The sequence below is a fragment of the Aspergillus foveolatus genome (genome assembly GCF_047715535.1).
Source record: "Aspergillus foveolatus strain CBS 279.81 unplaced genomic scaffold BDW70scaffold_61, whole genome shotgun sequence".
Lineage (NCBI taxonomy): Eukaryota > Fungi > Ascomycota > Eurotiomycetes > Eurotiales > Aspergillaceae > Aspergillus > Aspergillus foveolatus.
In genome coordinates this window covers 106,290-123,710 of record NW_027396125.1, presented here as the reverse complement: position 1 = coordinate 123,710, position 17,421 = coordinate 106,290, and the positions used below count along the sequence as shown (strand labels likewise).

Sequence of the window (17,421 nt, the reverse complement as noted above, 5' to 3'; positions counted from 1 at the left end):
ACTGGTCGTGGTCCAGAGCGATCCGATACGCGAGTGTCGGAGAGACTGGGCACCAGCAGGACGGGGAAAGCAAAGCAGCGAGCGAAAAACGAGGGTGGAGGAGGCGGTTGGAGGTGAAAGATAGAGGGAGTAAGAAGGGGACGAAAGAAGGAGGAGAGGGATGCGATGGGGGAGGAGCAAAAAAGAAAGAGAGATTGATTATTGAGGAGATGGATGGATGGAGAATAATGGGATGGACAGTGGACGACTGGAAGCAGGAAAACGGTCAGGTCAAGGTCTGCCTTTCCGCCCGATAGTCGACTAGACTGCCAGTATCGACGTTTTCCTTTCCCTTTTCTCGCCTGTCACTTGTTTTTTCTCGTTTCTTTTTTTTCGATCTAGCAGTAGTGTCCAAGCCTCTCCCTCCTAATCGTGGATCCCCGCCAGAGCTCGACCCGGAAACGGAACTAGGGAGGCAACCAGTCTGGCTCTGCAAGCGAGAAAAACAGAGGCAAGAATGTACTCAGACACAAGTCGATGAGCTGCGAAGTCTCCGGATGCGATTCTACAGTCGTCTACGAGTCCTGGTCTATCCGAATGCATCTTTCCTTTCTAGGTCAGGCACCTGTTGTCCAGCTGTTTTACGTACTCCTGCCTAGTCCACCTATTGATTCATCAGGCCGAGTCGCAAATGAACGATCCTGATTATGCGTTTTTGAGACACGACAGCAGCCCGCTAAGCTGGCCACCAAATCCACCCCTCAAGGTCCAGGTGCTGGTCGGATCCGGTCAGCTTCCGAATTATTAAATCTCGTAGTGAAAGTCCCCAAAGTCTCAGCAAAGTCTCAGCGGGATCTCGATACATATCTCTATCTTCCATCCTTGTATCTCTTTGTCTGCTAATCAATGAGAAACGCCAGATCAAACCGACCAGATCTAGATCTCGGCCTCATCGTCATATGAGCTCTCTGTGCGATGGACCTACCACAACCTGAGTAACAGTCTTTAGAAGCCGCTTCCCATCAACGAAGCTCTGCGGATGCCTCCCGGGCGCATTGAACGGGTCGATCGGACACGGCGACGGGTAGTACAAGCTGGAATGCGTACTCATGGCAGTATCTTTTTCTTTCCCCTCTTTATCTCCAACTTGACACTAATTCCATCTCCGTTCTGACGCTGCATCCGCACAATGCAGACCCCAGAACCCAACTGCGATCCCAATATGATCTAACTGATGATATTATCGACGTTAAAGAAGGGGGAGGCAGTGTTCTTATCCCAGCATGCCAGAATTTCTCCGGGGTAGGGATCGGCGTTCTTGGACAGGGAACAGAAGCGGGTGTGCTGTTTGCAGCTGCTGATTGCATGCGGTCCTTCGGCTTCTGGTCTTGACAGAGGCTAAATCGGCTGTTACTGGCCATGTTCCTCGCGCTCTCGCTCAGTCTCTCGTTCTCTCTCTTCAGGGACCTTGTATCTAAAGGTTAGGGTCTGTGTGCGATTACTGTGGCACGTCAGACTTGCCACCTGTCGATCCCGATCTACAGAAGAGTAACGGCGTGATGATATACTGCGGTCCTTGCAAGAGGTTACTTTTATCAGGACATCGGGAATCGGGGTATACTGTGCGGTGCATAACCGGGACTGGGCCAAGAATCCTACGGGAGACACGAGGTTTGTATCTGCCGATAGCGATCCAATGTTAGTTACACTACAGAAAAAGCTGCTCTGTACTCTGATTTAGATCCGTCTCTTGAGAGTCTGCAGAATTATCATGCTACTCGCTGCTCAACAACTCAAAACACGGACGCGCCCTGAATCAAATCAGAAATTCCATGGAAGCCCGGAAGTGCCCCACTTGACAAAGATAGAAACAAGCTCTCAAGCCCGATTGGATAGGCCTTGGGCCAGACTCGTCCAGCTCCACCAGGTTATTTTCAGGTTGGAATCTTGGAACATTCGGTCTTGGGTACCACTCACCGTGCTCCAATGATCCAGGAGTATTGCATACGGGGCGCTGCTTCATACTGCTCGATCGACCCATATCCTCAAAAATAATAAATATCACAATAGATTAACTTTTTAAAATCCAGTCTCAAGTTTGCGGCGACTCCGATCGCCAATCCCTGTCAGCAACTCGTAATTGAAAGCGCCCTTGACGTCAAGATGATCTCACCACGGACTAAGGGCGATCGGCCACTGAACAGCAAGATTCGCAATCACTTTAATTCCGGACCATGGTCTCCACTGCAAATTACGATTCACAAACCGTTGGGCGCGGTCCATGCTCCCATTAACGTGTGGCTTGACTCCTGAATCCTTATCAGTCGCTCGCTGCTAATCTTGGCTCTGCATTGCCGTTGCACAATGCATTGTCACTTGGACCACTCCACGGCAAGTCAACTATTACCAATCCACTGCTAGTACAGACTCGCTGCTTTGCTCAAAGCTTGCCTCTTTTCTTTATGGTCTTAGTCTCCTGCGAGAGCTTAGCAGTAACAGTTCGTGATTGACTTTCCGCCTTCCGTAAAAGGATAGAGAGTCACGTGAATCTTGCCCTCCGGATTGCGTTAGAGCTTGACCTAGCTTCACTTTGTATACGGAAACAGCGCAGCTATACGCATCACGAGTCCTATAGGTGACTGTTTGCGCTGACTGCTCATCGTTGCTTTCAGAGTGCATATGAATGGCAGTGATTATTAACCGTAACGCCTTTCACCGCCTTGGTCCTGACTCATTGTGGTGTGGATGAAGCAGCATACATGTCTCAGGACGGGATGTTTCACCCTTGTATCATACCCGTCCATCTGTCCGTTGAGTATGAGGTTTGCTGATCTGGACCAAGCAAGATTCGAGAAACTGCTTTGAGGCCCCAAAGCCAATGCACCTGACAAGGCCGATACTGCACTAACGTAACATAATTCCCGGACGGTCCGCAACTTTCTATCGATCCACTACCACTTTCAAAATACTCATGCGGGAGCAACTTGATACTTCATGCACCATGCCCCCAGAGAGCTTGAAACAAAGAGAAAACTAGTGGAACAAGAGGGAGGACTTAACTTGCAATTGAAGCTTTTAAGGGGAGGGGGAAAAATTGCCCCCAATGTTTGGCAAGCTGCAGGTCTTACCAATGCGCCTCGGTCCACTCAAATGAAAGGCCACCCATTTTATAAGTCTTAACTACCAGCATCAGCTATCCAAACTCTAGTGGAGGCTTTAATAGAACGGATAGTTAGTGATAGCTCATTCACACTCCAAACTTCCAGCGGCTGTATCACTTGGAGCAGCTGCGGGGCCCTCTCAAGTGCATATAATGACCTAATCAGTTCTTCTAGCGGGGGGCCATACCCCCATCGGCCACTTGGATGAATTGGAGTTACAGAATTTTCCAAACACTGGCCAGCATTGATACAGATGCTTGAGAGTACAACTACTAAAGGGCCTTATACAAGAGAATTTAAAGACTATTTACTGTTATGGAAAGGTTGGCTCTCCAAATTTTTCTAACCCTGGGAATTTCGTAAGCTCGTAGTCTCATTTGAATTACCGTATCCTTATTTAAAAGCCATATCGAACTACTACGAAGACGAGTCACGGTTCAGGGGTAAAGCCCCCAAGAGAAAGCATGGCTAAGGTGTCAGTAGTGTCCGGTATCTCTTAAAGTATACGGCGAGTTGCTGTCCGTCAAGGGTAACTCCGAGATAACAAGTTGCATTGATCATGGTAGGAAGTTAGATACGGCGTAATGAGCGTCCTCAGGGTATCCTTCCATCTTCCGCGTAGGAGCTGCCACTAATGTAGTTCCTACTGCAATGCGTAGCTTCTACTCTGTTCCATATTACCTTCTCCTATAGATTAGGGGATAACACACGTGATCGATTGGCTTCCATTATGGGCCTTTGATTCATTTGATTGGTTTTGTCGCAGACCTTTCATGTCATCACGAGTTTATTGGCTGCTTTCATTCCATGATCTTCTTGGCAAAGCATCTGGGCGTGTCATCACATTATTTTAATTAGGTTTTATAGAGGATATTAAATATAGTTACTACGGTAGAAACTCCATTCAACAATGTGGCGTTTAGCAAGAGGCTGAACATGGCAACTCGGCTGCTGTTTTACCAGTCCCTTGAACCATCTGCCTTGGCCTCACGTGGATCAACTGGCACAGCATATTCCTCTCTCGGCGCATGGCGACGCTTTTCGTCGCTGACGCTTCCTAGTATCCTTCCTCTGTCTTCTAAGAATCGCGAAAGCAAGTAACGCCAACGCTCCAAGAGGGGAGCCATAATATGGCTTCATATGCTAGACCCAGCATGCCCCAATTCGCAGATCAGGCTCTTTGAATTGCTAAAGCCCGCGCAAAGAGCGGAGAGCGGATGCTGTCACAACGTTAAAGTTGCACTTTACAAAAGAGTTGAGAATGAAATCAGCGCCTTCCTACAATGAAGGGCTGCCATTTGATGTTGTCCAAGCTCCTCAATGACAGGCAGCATGACAGGCAGTTCCAATACGCTGTTATCCTGCCTGCAATGCATCGCTTACTATTGTTCTCAGTCTAAAACTCATAACTTCTCCTATCACATCTTGTGACTTGTTCTTGCTAGTAGTTGACACTCACTTATGGCCCTGACCACTGTCTGGCATCGGCCATTCTTACCGTCAGTTTACTCAGAGTCATGGAACTTCCCTTGTGTGGCATCAGTTGTTCCTTCTCAACAGATTGCTCCTCCAACTTATAAGCCCATCCGTCGTCGCAGTTGACAACAACAAGCGAGCTGCCATTGATCGATGGCTTGATACTGTTGACACTTCATCCGAATCTAGATTTGCTGGGGAAAATATCGACTCTTTCGACACACACCTTCCAGTAATTTCACCAGCAAATTTTCTGACTGAGACTTTCAACCGGACCAAGAGGCCGTGCACGGAAACGAACTTTTCAATAGCTTCAACAAGTTCGCCGTCTCTTACTCGGTCCGCTGCCTCTGTGACTCTTACTTCCAGCAGCCGAAGACAACGGACCATTTGTCCGTATCGCGTGAAAGCTAGCTTGACAAGCACAACACCGCGAGTTACCTATCTACGAGAGTCATCTGAACCGATTCCTGCTGCGACGAAGGAGGTACTAGCCTACCTGGTCAGGGACGACAATACCTGGGAACCAGCAGAGGAGGACATTGCTAAGTTGCTTGAAGCCTCACGTAAATGCACAGTTAACCTGTGCAATGCAGGTACATGGCTTATTGACTCAGTCCAGCCATTGTTAAAGACCGCATTTGGTAATCTGCCGCTGGAAGTCTGGAGTGTGTATGTGCTATCACTAAAGCCGCCTTTTGGCGCCCGGTTGCTGACGTGTTTATAGGCAAACAGATACAGTTGACCCCAAATACCAAGCCAAACCCATTCCCCGCGATGGCTATAATTGGAAAATCGATCTTCTTGTAGGATTGCCGGTTGATATGTGGTCATTCCAATACTATGCGATCTCTGCGGCTATGCCTGATCGAACTATGAATCATGTTGCGCATGTACACACTTGGTCACGCTTACTGGGTGCTGGTGTGGAAGCAAGGGCGCCGGATGGAAACCAGGTTGAGCCAGAGGTCCAGCTCGGAATATGGATGTCTGGGCTGGTATCCTGGATGTGGGAACGTCGGAACAGGGTTGTCTCGCCACCTCCTGTAGTGGGGTGCATTTGTATCGGTGACCGATGGGATTTCTATAATATATGGCCTAGAAGGACCGGACACCACGTTGTCTGAAGTTTGCGTCTAGAGCCCTCTGGTAGATTTGGGTTGCCGCACAAACAGTCATCAGTCATCCTCTCTACTCCTCAAACGACTTAATTGGGTTTTCCAGTACGTGTGCGGTAGGTATGTTGACACACTATTGAATTCCATTGTGCTGCGCCAAGGTCTGGAGGATGTTGGGCAGTGGAGTTAAGTGTAAGAACGCTCATTTTCTATGTAGTTAGTCTGATCCTTGTCTCATTCTCGAGTAACTTGAATATCCTATCAATCAGTGTCACTCTTTATTATCTTGGCATTCCGTACACTCTTCTACTGTTCGCAGAATAATTCTTAGGGCCTTAGACCTTAACCTTGAAAACCGCAAGAACTGGCAGGTGTCATCTACAGCTCCATACAAAAGGCCAGCGTCTCAATGTGATCCAGAAATATTTCAGGTTTCATCGACTCTTGCAAGAGAATTCTGAGCGAGCTTTTCTAATCCATCTTTAGGGCAGCGACGACTGTTCTTGCCGCATACTGTGGGGCGAGATCGCTGTAAGGCATGCGGTTGATTGAATTCAGTTGTCAACAAGAATTTTTGCAAACTGGCAGCACAGTTGTCTGTTTGAAAGCGACACAGAACAACACGTTCAATCATATGAGGTGGTCAGGTGACCGGCGATTCACGATTAGTCGCCTGATGGACCACATCTCTTTTCGGCAACAAGCTTTCCGTCTCCATTCAGACTAATGATTGTCGGCCTATAGAAATCACCGAGCACTCAATACACGGACTCTCAACATCCCGGCTGACTCCCATATAAGAAGACATTCCCTAGCCATGAAGCAGACAAAAATATCATCAGATTCATCACCAGATACCCGCCATGTCCTTCAAGCCCCCCAGAATCGCCATCGTCGGCGGCGGCCCTGCAGGCCTAACTCTCGGCCGTCTCCTGCACAAGAACCACATTCCCTTCACAATCTATGAGCTGCGCCAAAAACCAACAAAGGCAGACATCGCCAAACCATCAGGCATGCTCGATCTCCACGAAGAGTCCGGCCTCGCTGCACTCAGAGCATGCGGCCTGTATGACACTTTCCTCACACTCACGGGCGAATGTTCCCAGGCGCAACGAGTGGCCGATAAAGACGGCAATATCATCTACGCCGACGGTGGTGAACTGAGCCAGCGGCCAGAGATCTCGCGACATGCGCTCACAAATATGCTGACCGAAAACCTGCCGCCGGGCTCTATCGAATACGGGCATAAGCTCCTCTCCGTTTCAGCGTCAACCAAGGAACTCGATTTCGGTCCCCATGGGAAGCAACCATTTGACCTTCTCATTGGCGCTGATGGAGCCTGGTCTCGCGTGCGCCGAGTCTTGACAGACGTAAAACCATTCTATACCGGCATGCAAAGCATCACAGGGACAATTTACAACATCCGCTCAAAGTACCCGCACTTATCATCTCTGATTGGAGACGGGAGTTTCTCAGCCCTTGGGCTCCGTCATGGTGTGATGGCGCAACGAGGAGCCGCAGATTCAGCACGTATATACACATTTCTCTCTATACCAGACGAGCACTTCGCCTCGACATCCGGTCTTGACAAACTTGATCTGCAGGGTGCCAAGAAGCGTCTTCTTACAGATAATCAACTACTCGGCTCATTCGGGAAGTCAATTAAAGAACTAGTCTCCGCCTCTCGCGACGAAGAGCATAACATGAACACGGATACCAACAAATTCCCTATCAAGCCCCTCTACACCCTCCCCATAGACAGCGCCTTTTCGCACAATACGAATCCCGCCGTAGGCATAACGGTCATCGGCGACGCTGCGCACTTGATGGCCCCCTGGGCAGGTGAGGGCGTAAACCTCGCTATGTGGGACTCACTTCTGCTTTCCAAAGCTATAATCCGTGCTTTTCGAGACAGTAACGGCCAGTCTGCATCTTTCCTCGCTACCCTCGACCCGCTACTACAGGCCTTTGAATTAGAAATGTTTTCTCGCGCGAGGGGAAAGGCTGAGGAGACGGAGGGTAATGGGAAGATGTTATTTGGGGAGGATGGCGCTGTGGCGTTTAAGAGGTTTTTTGAGGGTTCTTATGGGGAGCGAAACGGCAGCTCATAATCTGAATTATCTTTGCATGAACCGCATGAACCTTGTCTAGAGGGGGTCGTAAGTCGATAAGGCTAGGGCTAGTGCTGGGTAGAGCTCGGACTGGTCGAGACCTGGCCACGGGCGGATGCACGTATGTACACAATAAAAAATACGGGTATAAAGACCTATCTTGTGAGTATTCTTCTATTCTTCTTTTATCTGATTATATAAATACTTCGATTAAGAAGCCACCCGAACTCCGCCAGCTTTGAATGCATCCGGAAACAAACGTGAACAAGCTCTATACATGGTATCAGTCAGGCATTAGATTACATGATACGTGGCGGTAAGCGGTAATGGATAGAGAGATATAGGACGGCATGAATGGAGGTAATGCAATCACGCAGCAGTAGAACCCCCGCTCTGAGTCTGAGCCCCAGTATCAGCATCAGCACCAACAGCAGCAGCCGCATCCTTCTGATTCTCCTTCCCCTTCACCGCTGAATCCGACGGGAACCTGATTGCGCGCCTCAGACTTGCAGCCCTCGTGCTCGCAGCATTACTCGCAGCCGAGCGCGCGGCCGCCGCCGCTGCAGAGCTATCCTTAAGGCGCTTCATACGCTCCGCCCTCCCCTCACCCGGCAAACTGCCCCAAACAGGCTCGATGGAGTCAGCACGCCAATTGGCGCGGTGGGCTGGAACGGCGCTAGCGCGGGAAGAGTGGAGAGGGATGATGGGCGTTCCGCCGACGCCGGCTTCCCCCCACATGCGGACACGTTGGAGCTTACGTAGCTTTGCGAGGCCGTAGACGCACACGAGAGCAGAGATGGCGAAGCAAGTGACGGAGACGGCGCCGAAGCCGAGGTCAGACTCTTCGATGAAGTTCTTTAGGTTCATGCCGTAGAGGGCGGAGAACAGAGTCCCCGTTGCGAGGCCGAGAGTGCCAATGCTAAACTTGAGATCGAGAAGCATGAGGGAGTTACGGTTTGCGTCGAGGATAGCTTTGACGCTAAGGAGTGTTAGTATGGGACTGGAGTGTATTGTGGAAAATGACTTACACTTCTTCTGTGTTGCGGATGCTGGTCACTAGGTTGCCGCTAGCTTGAACGATCTCGTCGCAGACTTTATGGTACGATTCAAGGAGCATCTCAACTTCCTGGTGATCGTGCTCTTCGCGCTGGAAACCGTTGGCTCTCTCGGTCAGGTACATGGAAGCCAGGTCATCGTCCGCTTCTAGTAGATCGTCAATCGCATCTCGGACCAGCCGTGCCTTTTGTTCAAATGTGCCCAGTTTCTTGGAGTAGATAAGCAAGTGTCGGAGCTTATCCCGGTCAATATCTTCCTCCAAAGCGCGCAAAACGCGCACAACCGGCTCTCTGACACCGTTAAATTCTTCCTCTAGGCCTGTAGTCACACTGATCAAGACAGCTTCGAGGGCTCGGAATTCATACGGCAGGGATCCCGCACCCGTGCTCTGAGCCTGCTTCTGCCGTAGCTTGCCCTCCAAGTCATATACAAACAAAGATTGCATGTATGAGTCCGTCGAGCCATAGGCGTCAAAAACCAAGACACGATCAGCTTTGATTAACACGCGGAGATGGAGAAGGTTGATCAGGATAGTACTGGGCCGCACGAAGATATGAGGCAGCGTTGAGGAATCGATTTTTCGAAGATCACGCGGAAGAAGGCCATACTGTGACAGTCTTAGCTTTTCGTCACCCCATTCAGTCCTCTATCCTAACCTTGGCAATAAGTTCGCTTTTTTTGAACTCTCCATTCATTAACGTGACGTTCCCATTAATATCAAACTCGGTGCATCGAAGGCGCAGCTCGTTGGAGGCTTTGGCCGCTAGCGCTCGCGCAAGGCTCAAATTTTCTGTATCGTCGAGCAACGAAGGTCCCCGGCGGGGTTCAGCAGCCGGCTTCTTTCGTCGAAAATCCCAGAATCTGCGCAAAATTGGTCGGCTTCTGGTTGATGAGAAGTTCCGGGATTGCGGGGATCGCGAAAGACGCTGGGATAGGAGAGTGTCGCATCGTGACATGCGACATCGCGAAAGTTCAACGTCGGAAAATAGGCGGACTCGACATGGACTGAGCTCTAAGCGCGCTCGACCAGAATGTCCCTCCAATGGCAACGGGTTGAACGAGTGAGGCAGTCTGGTAGAAATACGGCGGCATGCCGACGGCTGGTTAGTCGAAAAGAGGACGGACTCGGATTGAGCACGCAGGAACCGGAGTAGTGACGCAGAGGGAACGGAAGGCTTCAGAGGCGATGGTGAGAGCATTTCTCGTTTGTTTTGGCAAGATCTCGGCGGGAGATTGCACAGAATTCTTCTCGCAATCTACATCCAAATTTCCCGTCCGCGGTTGTTCGAGTTTACGATGGCTTACTTTCCGCTCTTCGGGTTTTCCGCGTACAGATAGAGCCGGATCAACTATGATCCGCATCTATACACAGTACGTCCTCTTTAACCAGTTATGAAGCAAGGACATATAGACAATGTTTAAAACTAGTACAGCAATGACAAAGCAGTTTTTAAACCTCTATGAAAGTGAATTCCCCTGCAAGCTTTGTAGCCTCGTGGGCTGCGGATGACTGGTTTGAAGAACAAGACACTGAACGCCGCAATTTTGGAGATTCGCATACGCCTCCGCAATTGATCCGCGTACAATATGAGGATAGACTAAAACAGAAGACTAGAGGAAGTAGGTATCGAACTGAAAAGACCCTGCATACAGAAGGGGACCAGGTAATGAGAAGGCGCCCAGCTGCATGTCGCTACCAATCATCGTCATCATCCTTTTCATCATCTATAATCGGTCAATGATTGAAATCCGACAAAATCGAGACCCAGAACTTACCACTTCCACTGACTTTCTGTTTTCTTTTCGCTAGGGCGTCTTGTAATGCTCCTGCCAAACCTCCTTGAGGACCACCACCTGTGCTAGGAGTAGCAGCTGCCGATTCACTAGCTGCCCCAGGAACCATGGCCGCACTTCGATCTTTCTTCTCAGAATCTTTAACCTTTCGCAAACCTCCACCGCCAGAAGCTCGAATAGCAGCCAACAAGTCGTTCCTACCTCCAGTAGGTTGTGGTAATGGTGGTGCTGCTCCACCAGGAGGCGGAGGAGGAGGTGCACCAGCACCAGGAGGCGGTGGGGGTGGAGGTGGTGCGCCAGCCCCTGGAGGAGGAGGTGGTGGTGGGGGGGGTGGTGCACCGGCCCCTGGAGGCGGCGGCGGCGGCGGCGGCGCGGAGCTTCCCGGGCCTGGAGGGGGAGGTGGAGGTGGCATGGGAGGTCCGGAACTTGCTGGCGGTGGAGGCGGTGGTGGTGGAGGTCCGGTTGCAGCTGGTGTCGGGCGCGCTGGTGGTGGAGGAGGTGGTGGAACGCTTGCAGTAGGTGGAGGAACTGGCCGCGACGCACCGGGTACAGGCGGAGGGGGCGGCGGTTGTGAGGCCGGGCTTCTGGGGGGGGGCGGCGGAGGGCCTGAGGAGAACGCGGGAACTTTGGGCGGGAGTTGAGGTGGTGTCGCGGGACTTGTGGTACGCGGTGGAGGAGGCGGAGGTCCTGCCGGGCTACGGCTTGGGGGTGCCGGGGGGGCTGACACCTTGCGCTCACCCTGGAATGGAGGCGGTACCCCAAACCGAGGCTGCGCATCGTCCACCGGAGCTTTCGGGGGTCGAGGTGGTGGCGGAGGCCCAGGCGTAGCTCCTGACGCCGCCCGTGGGCGCGCGGGCGGAGCTTGGCCGGCCGTATGAGCGTACTTGCCGGCATCTGCGATAGGTGGTGGAGCGCGGAACCTTGGCCGTGGAGGCGACGGATCCCGGGGAGGCGTAGGAGCTTGGTCGTCTTCTGTTTTAGCTGGGGTCTTGCGGGAAGGGGGCGGTGGAGGTGGAGCACCGCGTTTGCTGCCTGAACTACTGCCAGTATGCTGAGGACTGACGGCACTCGTCTTAGGGGGTGGCACAGAGGGAGGTGGTGGAGGCGGCGCCTTGCCTTTCCTGTCGTCAGCAGGCGGTGTTGCAGACTCCCCTTCACTGGCTTTCTTTTGCTCGATATAAGACTTGATAAAATCGGCATTGTCGGCAATCTGGTCCTCCGTGAATCCCATTGCCTCGAGTTCATTCAGTAGCCCCTTCCATGACGGGTCACTGGTGTCGAAAGGCAATTCTTTGCGTGGAGGGGTAGCTGCAGGTGCAGGGGGTGGTGGAGCGACTTGAATAGTAGGCGCAGGGGGGAGTTCCGCGGGCGTTATGTGTGTTGGCGCACTCGACCGTCCCAACAGGCTGCCGAATATCGAACGACCTACGCCGTGGGACTTTCCGTTCGCTACGGGTGTAGGCCCTTGTCCCCGTGTCGATGCAAAGGGGGTCTGGCGGGTCTCTTTGCTTGCATTCTTCTCCCGCTCCGACATTTTCTTGATGAACGTCTTCGCCTCTTTCTCATCCGCAAACGATAGACCCGCGGGGCAATCGTCAAGCTCGAAAGTGTGGAAGAACGTTCGGTCTTGGTTGTACTGGAAGTTCTCGTATATCTCCTGGTCCCAAATGACACCCCTTCCAGCAGGCTAAAAAGAGAGACCCGAGACGTCAAAATGTGATCCTCGTAACCATCACTTATCACTTACCGATACGTCCACCAACTTCAACCAAAAGGTGCGCCCGACCAAGTCATTTGCCAGGACGACGGCGCCTTGCAGCCCTGTGTAGGTCCATTTGTGTGGATCTGGGTATGCCACAAACAGCCGCGCAACTGCGACTGCGTGGATCTTGTTTGCCGGCTTCGGAACACTTCTCTTCACCGTTTCCTTGTCAGCGTCACTTAGGATAGATGGCATGTCGGCTTAAGCGGGGGAAGGTATGCGGGGTGGAACGTCGAAAATGTTGAATACTAGGAAGAAAGATGCTGCCTCAAGTCGAGTTCACCGGGCACATCGCAGGAAAGATGTACAAGAATAGGGGCCGTTTGTGCCTGGAGACAGATGTAGCTGACCCTGTCGGCGGCAGAGACGGATCGAAACAAGGCGCCTAGGGGGCGAGTACACCGGATGTAATGTTGGAAACCGAATTCGGATAGTCAAAGTAGAGGTTCCCAGCAGAATGGTAGTACGAGGTCGTTTTAGGAGTCGGAATTGAGAAACGAGGGAAGTCGACCAGCGAAGTTGAGGTGACAAGAGGGAGCGAGCGGAGTCGTAGGTAGGCACTAGACAAGAGGCACCGCCCAGTGGGGAACTTTCAGCAGCACTGTTGCGCTTACGACGTACTTTGTACTCTTAGTAGAGCACCTTCAGTTAAAAAAAATTAGATCACTTGTATAATGATAATGTAAACTGGAATTGGCGTCATGAGGATATTTGAACCTAGTTCTATGTGTTTAATACGCGGAGAAGTCTGAATTTGTCCATATATAGGTAACTATATATCTTGGTCAGTGCTCAGGACCGGTCCATGGGAGGATCTGTTGGGACTGCATAGAACACCATCCCACCGTATGGAAACAACTCAAGGATCAGGCAACGGTCTTTCGAAAGTCATACAAACTTGTGAACACCACCCTCAGAGCCTGCCTCGTCTTTCCTTGCCCTACTCAAATGACGTCACCCTACCTGTCACTCGTCTCATATAGAATAAGCTCCAGGCAGTATCTTTCTGTTCTCATCCGCAAACTATCAAATCCTCATAGCAAGTATACTCTAAAACTTCAAACACACACTACGATGCCTGTCCTCCCTGACCCCAAGACGCCTACTTCAGGCAGCAACAGCGACTCCTCAACTTCTCAGGACCAGAGCAACAAAGCCACCGCTCAAGATTTCCTCTCCAAGGGTCCTCAAATTCCTGATAGTGAGCGATCCTGATTCATCGACTCTAACCCAGCGATCTAACGAGCTGTAGACATGCCGCCCAAAGCATCTCGAGAAGAAATCGAAGCACGCATGAAGGAACTCAATAAATGAGAGATACCTGCCTGAAGGTCCTGGGAAGCAGATGTCGAATTGAATAACTTTGCGGTATCATTACTAGCTGAAATAGTCCATTTAATTCAAGGTGTAATGGTTGTATGAGGGCTGGCGGGCACAGAGTTATTTCTACCTTGTACTCCCTAGAAGTCACCGTATTTGTCAACCTTGCTACGTGAGCAGTCAATTATTTACAAGATGGCATAATACTCTCTCTCCTCTTTATTGAGACAATAAGAGTGATGGCTGTATAGATTGCATCATACCACGTGACTTCGTGCTCGCCTTGTGCCTCAGCGCGCGACGAGAACTGCTCTCCTCGCGTAAAGAGGCTCCCGATGCCGCCTGAACGACAGAATGTGCCGGTGAAGCTGTCCTTGCCATTAGTACGTTTTCGGTACCGTACGTTCCTATCCATCGTGATTTCTGCTAACAGGGTATGTTGCAGCAATTTCAGCAGGACATCTTCACCGAACTCCGCGGCGAAGATGAGCTGGTCATCCTCGCCCGTGGCCTGGGCCTCCTCCGCCTGATTACGAACTTGCTTCACTTCTACGATGCAGCGGGGAATAACCTGGTTCTATTAGTTGGAGCGAATGACCGAGAGAATGAATGGATCGGCGAGGGTAAGTCCCTCAAGCGATAGCCCATCCGGCAGTACGCCGCTAACATCGTTGAAGCCCTGGCGGAGCATTATGCAGTAAGCAAAACGCCTCTTGCGAGGGGCCTGAAGGTCATCAATACCGACAGGGCTACAGTGCCGATGCGGTGGGTACGCTTTCATGAGCTATATGAGGGGAGACTGATTGCTCTAGAGAAAAGATATACGCCGAAGGCGGTATTCTGAGCGTGACATCCAGGATACTAGTCGTGGATCTTTTGTCCAGTATATCCCTCCTCAATCGTCCCCGATGTCGAGCTGCTGACCCGTTCAGAGCTACTTGACCCAGAAAGGGTGACTGGATTGGTTGTACTTCATGCTGACAAGTAGGTCTTGCCTCCCGGTTGCATTGAGCCAGCTGACTTGGTAGAATTGTTGCAACTTCGACTGAAGCATTTATCATTCGAATCTATCGCAACGCCAACAAAAGTGGCTTTTTGAAAGCCTTCTCCGACTCGCCGGAACCTTTTACTACGGGATTCGCGCCCTTAGCCAACTCTTTGCGTAACCTTTTTCTACGGAAAGCTTCATTATGGCCGCGGTTCCACGTTACTGTTGCTGAATCGCTGGAGGGCCACCGGAAAGCCGAAGTAATCGAGCTCGAGGTCCCCATGAGCGATAAAATGCGCGAGATACAAAACGCGGTCCTTGAGTGTGTGGAGCTCTGCATTGGAGAACTCAAGAAAGCGAATACGGGATTAGACATGGCCGATTGGACGTTAGATAGCGCTCTGCATAGGAGCTTCGACATCTCTATCAGACGCCAGCTTGACCCTATGTGGCATCGTGTGAGCTTCAGGACCAAGCAGATTGTGAGCGATCTCAGTGACCTCCGCGCAATACTTCAGTACGCACGATGGCCCACTCTTAAACAGACATCCATGCTAACAACAAACAGCGCCTTGCTCACATATGATGCTGTCTCATTTGTTAAATATCTTGACACTATTGTGACTGCGCATTCCCCTCCTCCGGGCTCCACGAGGCACAATTACTCACCCTGGCTGTTCCTCGACGCCGCCCACGTCCTCTTTCAGACAGCAAAGTCTAGAGTATACGAAGGGAAGATTGGCAATGAATTGTCTCGCTCGTCCATGACATCTTTACCTACCACGCTTCGGCCTGTATTGGAAGAGCAGCCCAAATGGGACGTTCTGGCTGAGATCCTCGAGGAAATAGAATTGGACGCATATCATAATCCGGCCAGCACAGGTGAATCAAACAACACTGTACTGATAATGTGCACGGATCAACGAACGTGCTGTCAACTGCGGGAGTACTTAAGAACAATGAATACCAAAGTCGAGGATGAGCGGCAGGATATTGCAGATGGTGGCGAGGACAAACAAGAGAAGAAGCGCTCAGGAGAAGTTATGTTGCGCAGGAAACTAAGAGAGTATATCAACTGGAAACGCTCACTGGCCAATGTCAACAAAAACTTGACAGCAAAACCAGTGAATGATGAGCCCCGAACAGGAACAGGCAGGGATTCACCACGACCGACGACTCAGCAAGGTCGGGCTCCTCCGAACAAACGACGCCGAGTCCGCGGAGGAGGTGCTTCAGTTGCAGCTCCCCGTCAACCGAACAGCAGTGTTCAAGCAGATACTGAGCCTTCAGAGCAAATGTCTGTTCTCCTGGATGAGATTCAACCCACGGAAGTAGAAGAAACCCTCAAGGAAGAGATCATTATTGATGACCTTGAGGACATGGGCGACTTTTACGAACTATATGATATGAATGACTTGGTGATGATACATCCATTCGACGGCGATATGGACGAACATATTCTCGAAGAAGTCCGTCCTAGATACATCATCATGTACGAGCCCGACCCTGCATTCATCCGGCGGGTCGAAGTATACCGCAGCTCCCACGTAGGGAGGAATGTGCGAGTTTATTTTATGTATTATGGTGGCTCCGTCGAGGAACAGCGTTACCTGAGCGCAGTGCGACGGGAGAAAGACGCATTCACAAAGCTCATCAAAGAGAAAAGCGTCAGAACCCAGCTGCTAAGCCATATAAACAGAGCAAAGCTAACCATCAATAGAACATGGCCGTATCTCTTACGCACGACAAGAGCGCCGAAGATCCCCAAGAGCAATTCCTCCGCACAGTAAATACTCGCATCGCCGGCGGCGGCCGCTTGACAGCAACAGCCTCACCCCCGCGCGTCGTCGTTGACGTGCGCGAATTCCGCAGCGCTCTGCCCTCCCTCCTACACGGCAATAATATGGTCATTGTACCCTGCCAGATCACCGTCGGCGACTACATCCTCACCCCGGACATCTGTGTCGAGCGCAAGTCGGTCCGTGATCTCATTTCCTCCCTCCGCAACGGCCGCCTCTACAACCAAGCCGAGACCATGACGCAACACTACAAATCGCCATTGCTGCTCATCGAATTCGACGAGAACAAGTCGTTTACTTTTGACGCTTTCACGTCTGCAACGACGCCGGGGACAACATTCCTCACGGATTTCGGATTCTCTTCATCTGGCAGCGTAACTACGTCCCTATCATCCAGCAGCGCGCTAATCAACCCCTCCGCGCCGAAGTCAGCACAACACCTCCTCGTCCTCCTGACACTTGCATTCCCGCGCCTGAAAATCATTTGGTCGTCATCACCCTACCAAACAGCCGAGATTTTCGCCGAGCTGAAGAAGAATGCGCCTGAGCCGGACCCCGTCCGTGCCGTGCAAATTGGGCTTGATGTGAATATTTCAGAGGATTTGGGCTCGGGGGATTTCATGACTGCTTCGGGGATAGAGCACAGGACGTTTAATCTGCTGCCGCAGGAGATGCTAAGGGCTGTTCCGGGTGTGTCGCCGCAGGTGTTGGAACGGTTGATCCTCGAGACGAGAAATATTTCTGAGATTGCGAATATGAGTGTTGAAGAGTTGGATCCGTTCATGGGGAGAGAGGCTGCGAGGGAGGTGGTTGGATTTTTTCGAAAGAGTGTATTTGACGGGGATTGATCTCTATAA

The 17,421-nt window shown here is 51.2% G+C and overlaps 6 protein-coding genes across 6 annotated transcripts; 4 read left to right on the top strand and 2 right to left on the bottom strand.

Moving 5' to 3' along the window:
* Nucleotides 1-4,601: 4,601 nt before the first annotated feature.
* BDW70DRAFT_170901 (uncharacterized protein) lies at nt 4,602-6,482 on the top strand (the record flags this gene model as incomplete). Its single annotated transcript, XM_073743056.1, has 4 exons — nt 4,602-4,639; nt 4,995-5,288; nt 5,344-5,678; nt 5,770-6,482. 4 exons carry the CDS (start codon nt 4,602-4,604, stop codon nt 5,922-5,924), a joined length of 822 nt encoding a protein of 273 aa, XP_073592785.1. The 3' UTR covers nt 5,925-6,482.
* On the top strand, nt 6,036-7,863 carry BDW70DRAFT_104744 (FAD-dependent oxidoreductase). Its single transcript, XM_073734373.1, has 2 exons — nt 6,036-6,165; nt 6,221-7,863. The coding sequence occupies exon 2, from the start codon at nt 6,598-6,600 to the stop codon at nt 7,843-7,845; it is 1,248 nt and encodes a 415-aa protein (XP_073592784.1). The 5' UTR covers nt 6,036-6,165; nt 6,221-6,597; the 3' UTR covers nt 7,846-7,863.
* Nucleotides 7,864-8,078: 215 nt separating this feature from the next.
* Nucleotides 8,079-10,299, bottom strand: BDW70DRAFT_142604 (CorA family magnesium transporter). Its single transcript, XM_073737954.1, has 3 exons — nt 9,558-10,299; nt 8,874-9,508; nt 8,079-8,824 (listed from the first exon to the last, which is right to left on the bottom strand). The coding sequence occupies exons 1-3, from the start codon at nt 10,098-10,100 to the stop codon at nt 8,215-8,217; spliced, it is 1,788 nt and encodes a 595-aa protein (XP_073592783.1). The 5' UTR covers nt 10,101-10,299; the 3' UTR covers nt 8,079-8,214.
* A 38-nt stretch (nt 10,300-10,337) lies between these two features.
* Nucleotides 10,338-13,208, bottom strand: BDW70DRAFT_142603 (uncharacterized protein). The gene is made up of 3 exons (XM_073737953.1): nt 12,443-13,208; nt 10,678-12,382; nt 10,338-10,626 (listed from the first exon to the last, which is right to left on the bottom strand). Exons 1-3 carry the CDS (start codon nt 12,650-12,652, stop codon nt 10,595-10,597), a joined length of 1,947 nt encoding a protein of 648 aa, XP_073592782.1. The 5' UTR covers nt 12,653-13,208; the 3' UTR covers nt 10,338-10,594.
* A 323-nt stretch (nt 13,209-13,531) lies between these two features.
* Nucleotides 13,532-13,771, top strand: BDW70DRAFT_163062 (uncharacterized protein; the record flags this gene model as incomplete). The annotated part of the gene is made up of 2 exons (XM_073741238.1): nt 13,532-13,658; nt 13,710-13,771. 2 exons carry the CDS (start codon nt 13,532-13,534, stop codon nt 13,769-13,771), a joined length of 189 nt encoding a protein of 62 aa, XP_073592781.1.
* A 341-nt stretch (nt 13,772-14,112) lies between these two features.
* On the top strand, nt 14,113-17,412 carry BDW70DRAFT_152908 (ssDNA endodeoxyribonuclease RAD1; the record flags this gene model as incomplete). Its single annotated transcript, XM_073739531.1, has 8 exons — nt 14,113-14,160; nt 14,223-14,400; nt 14,466-14,542; nt 14,576-14,660; nt 14,710-14,761; nt 14,806-15,282; nt 15,334-16,432; nt 16,486-17,412. 8 exons carry the CDS (start codon nt 14,113-14,115, stop codon nt 17,410-17,412), a joined length of 2,943 nt encoding a protein of 980 aa, XP_073592780.1.
* Nucleotides 17,413-17,421: the final 9 nt, after the last annotated feature.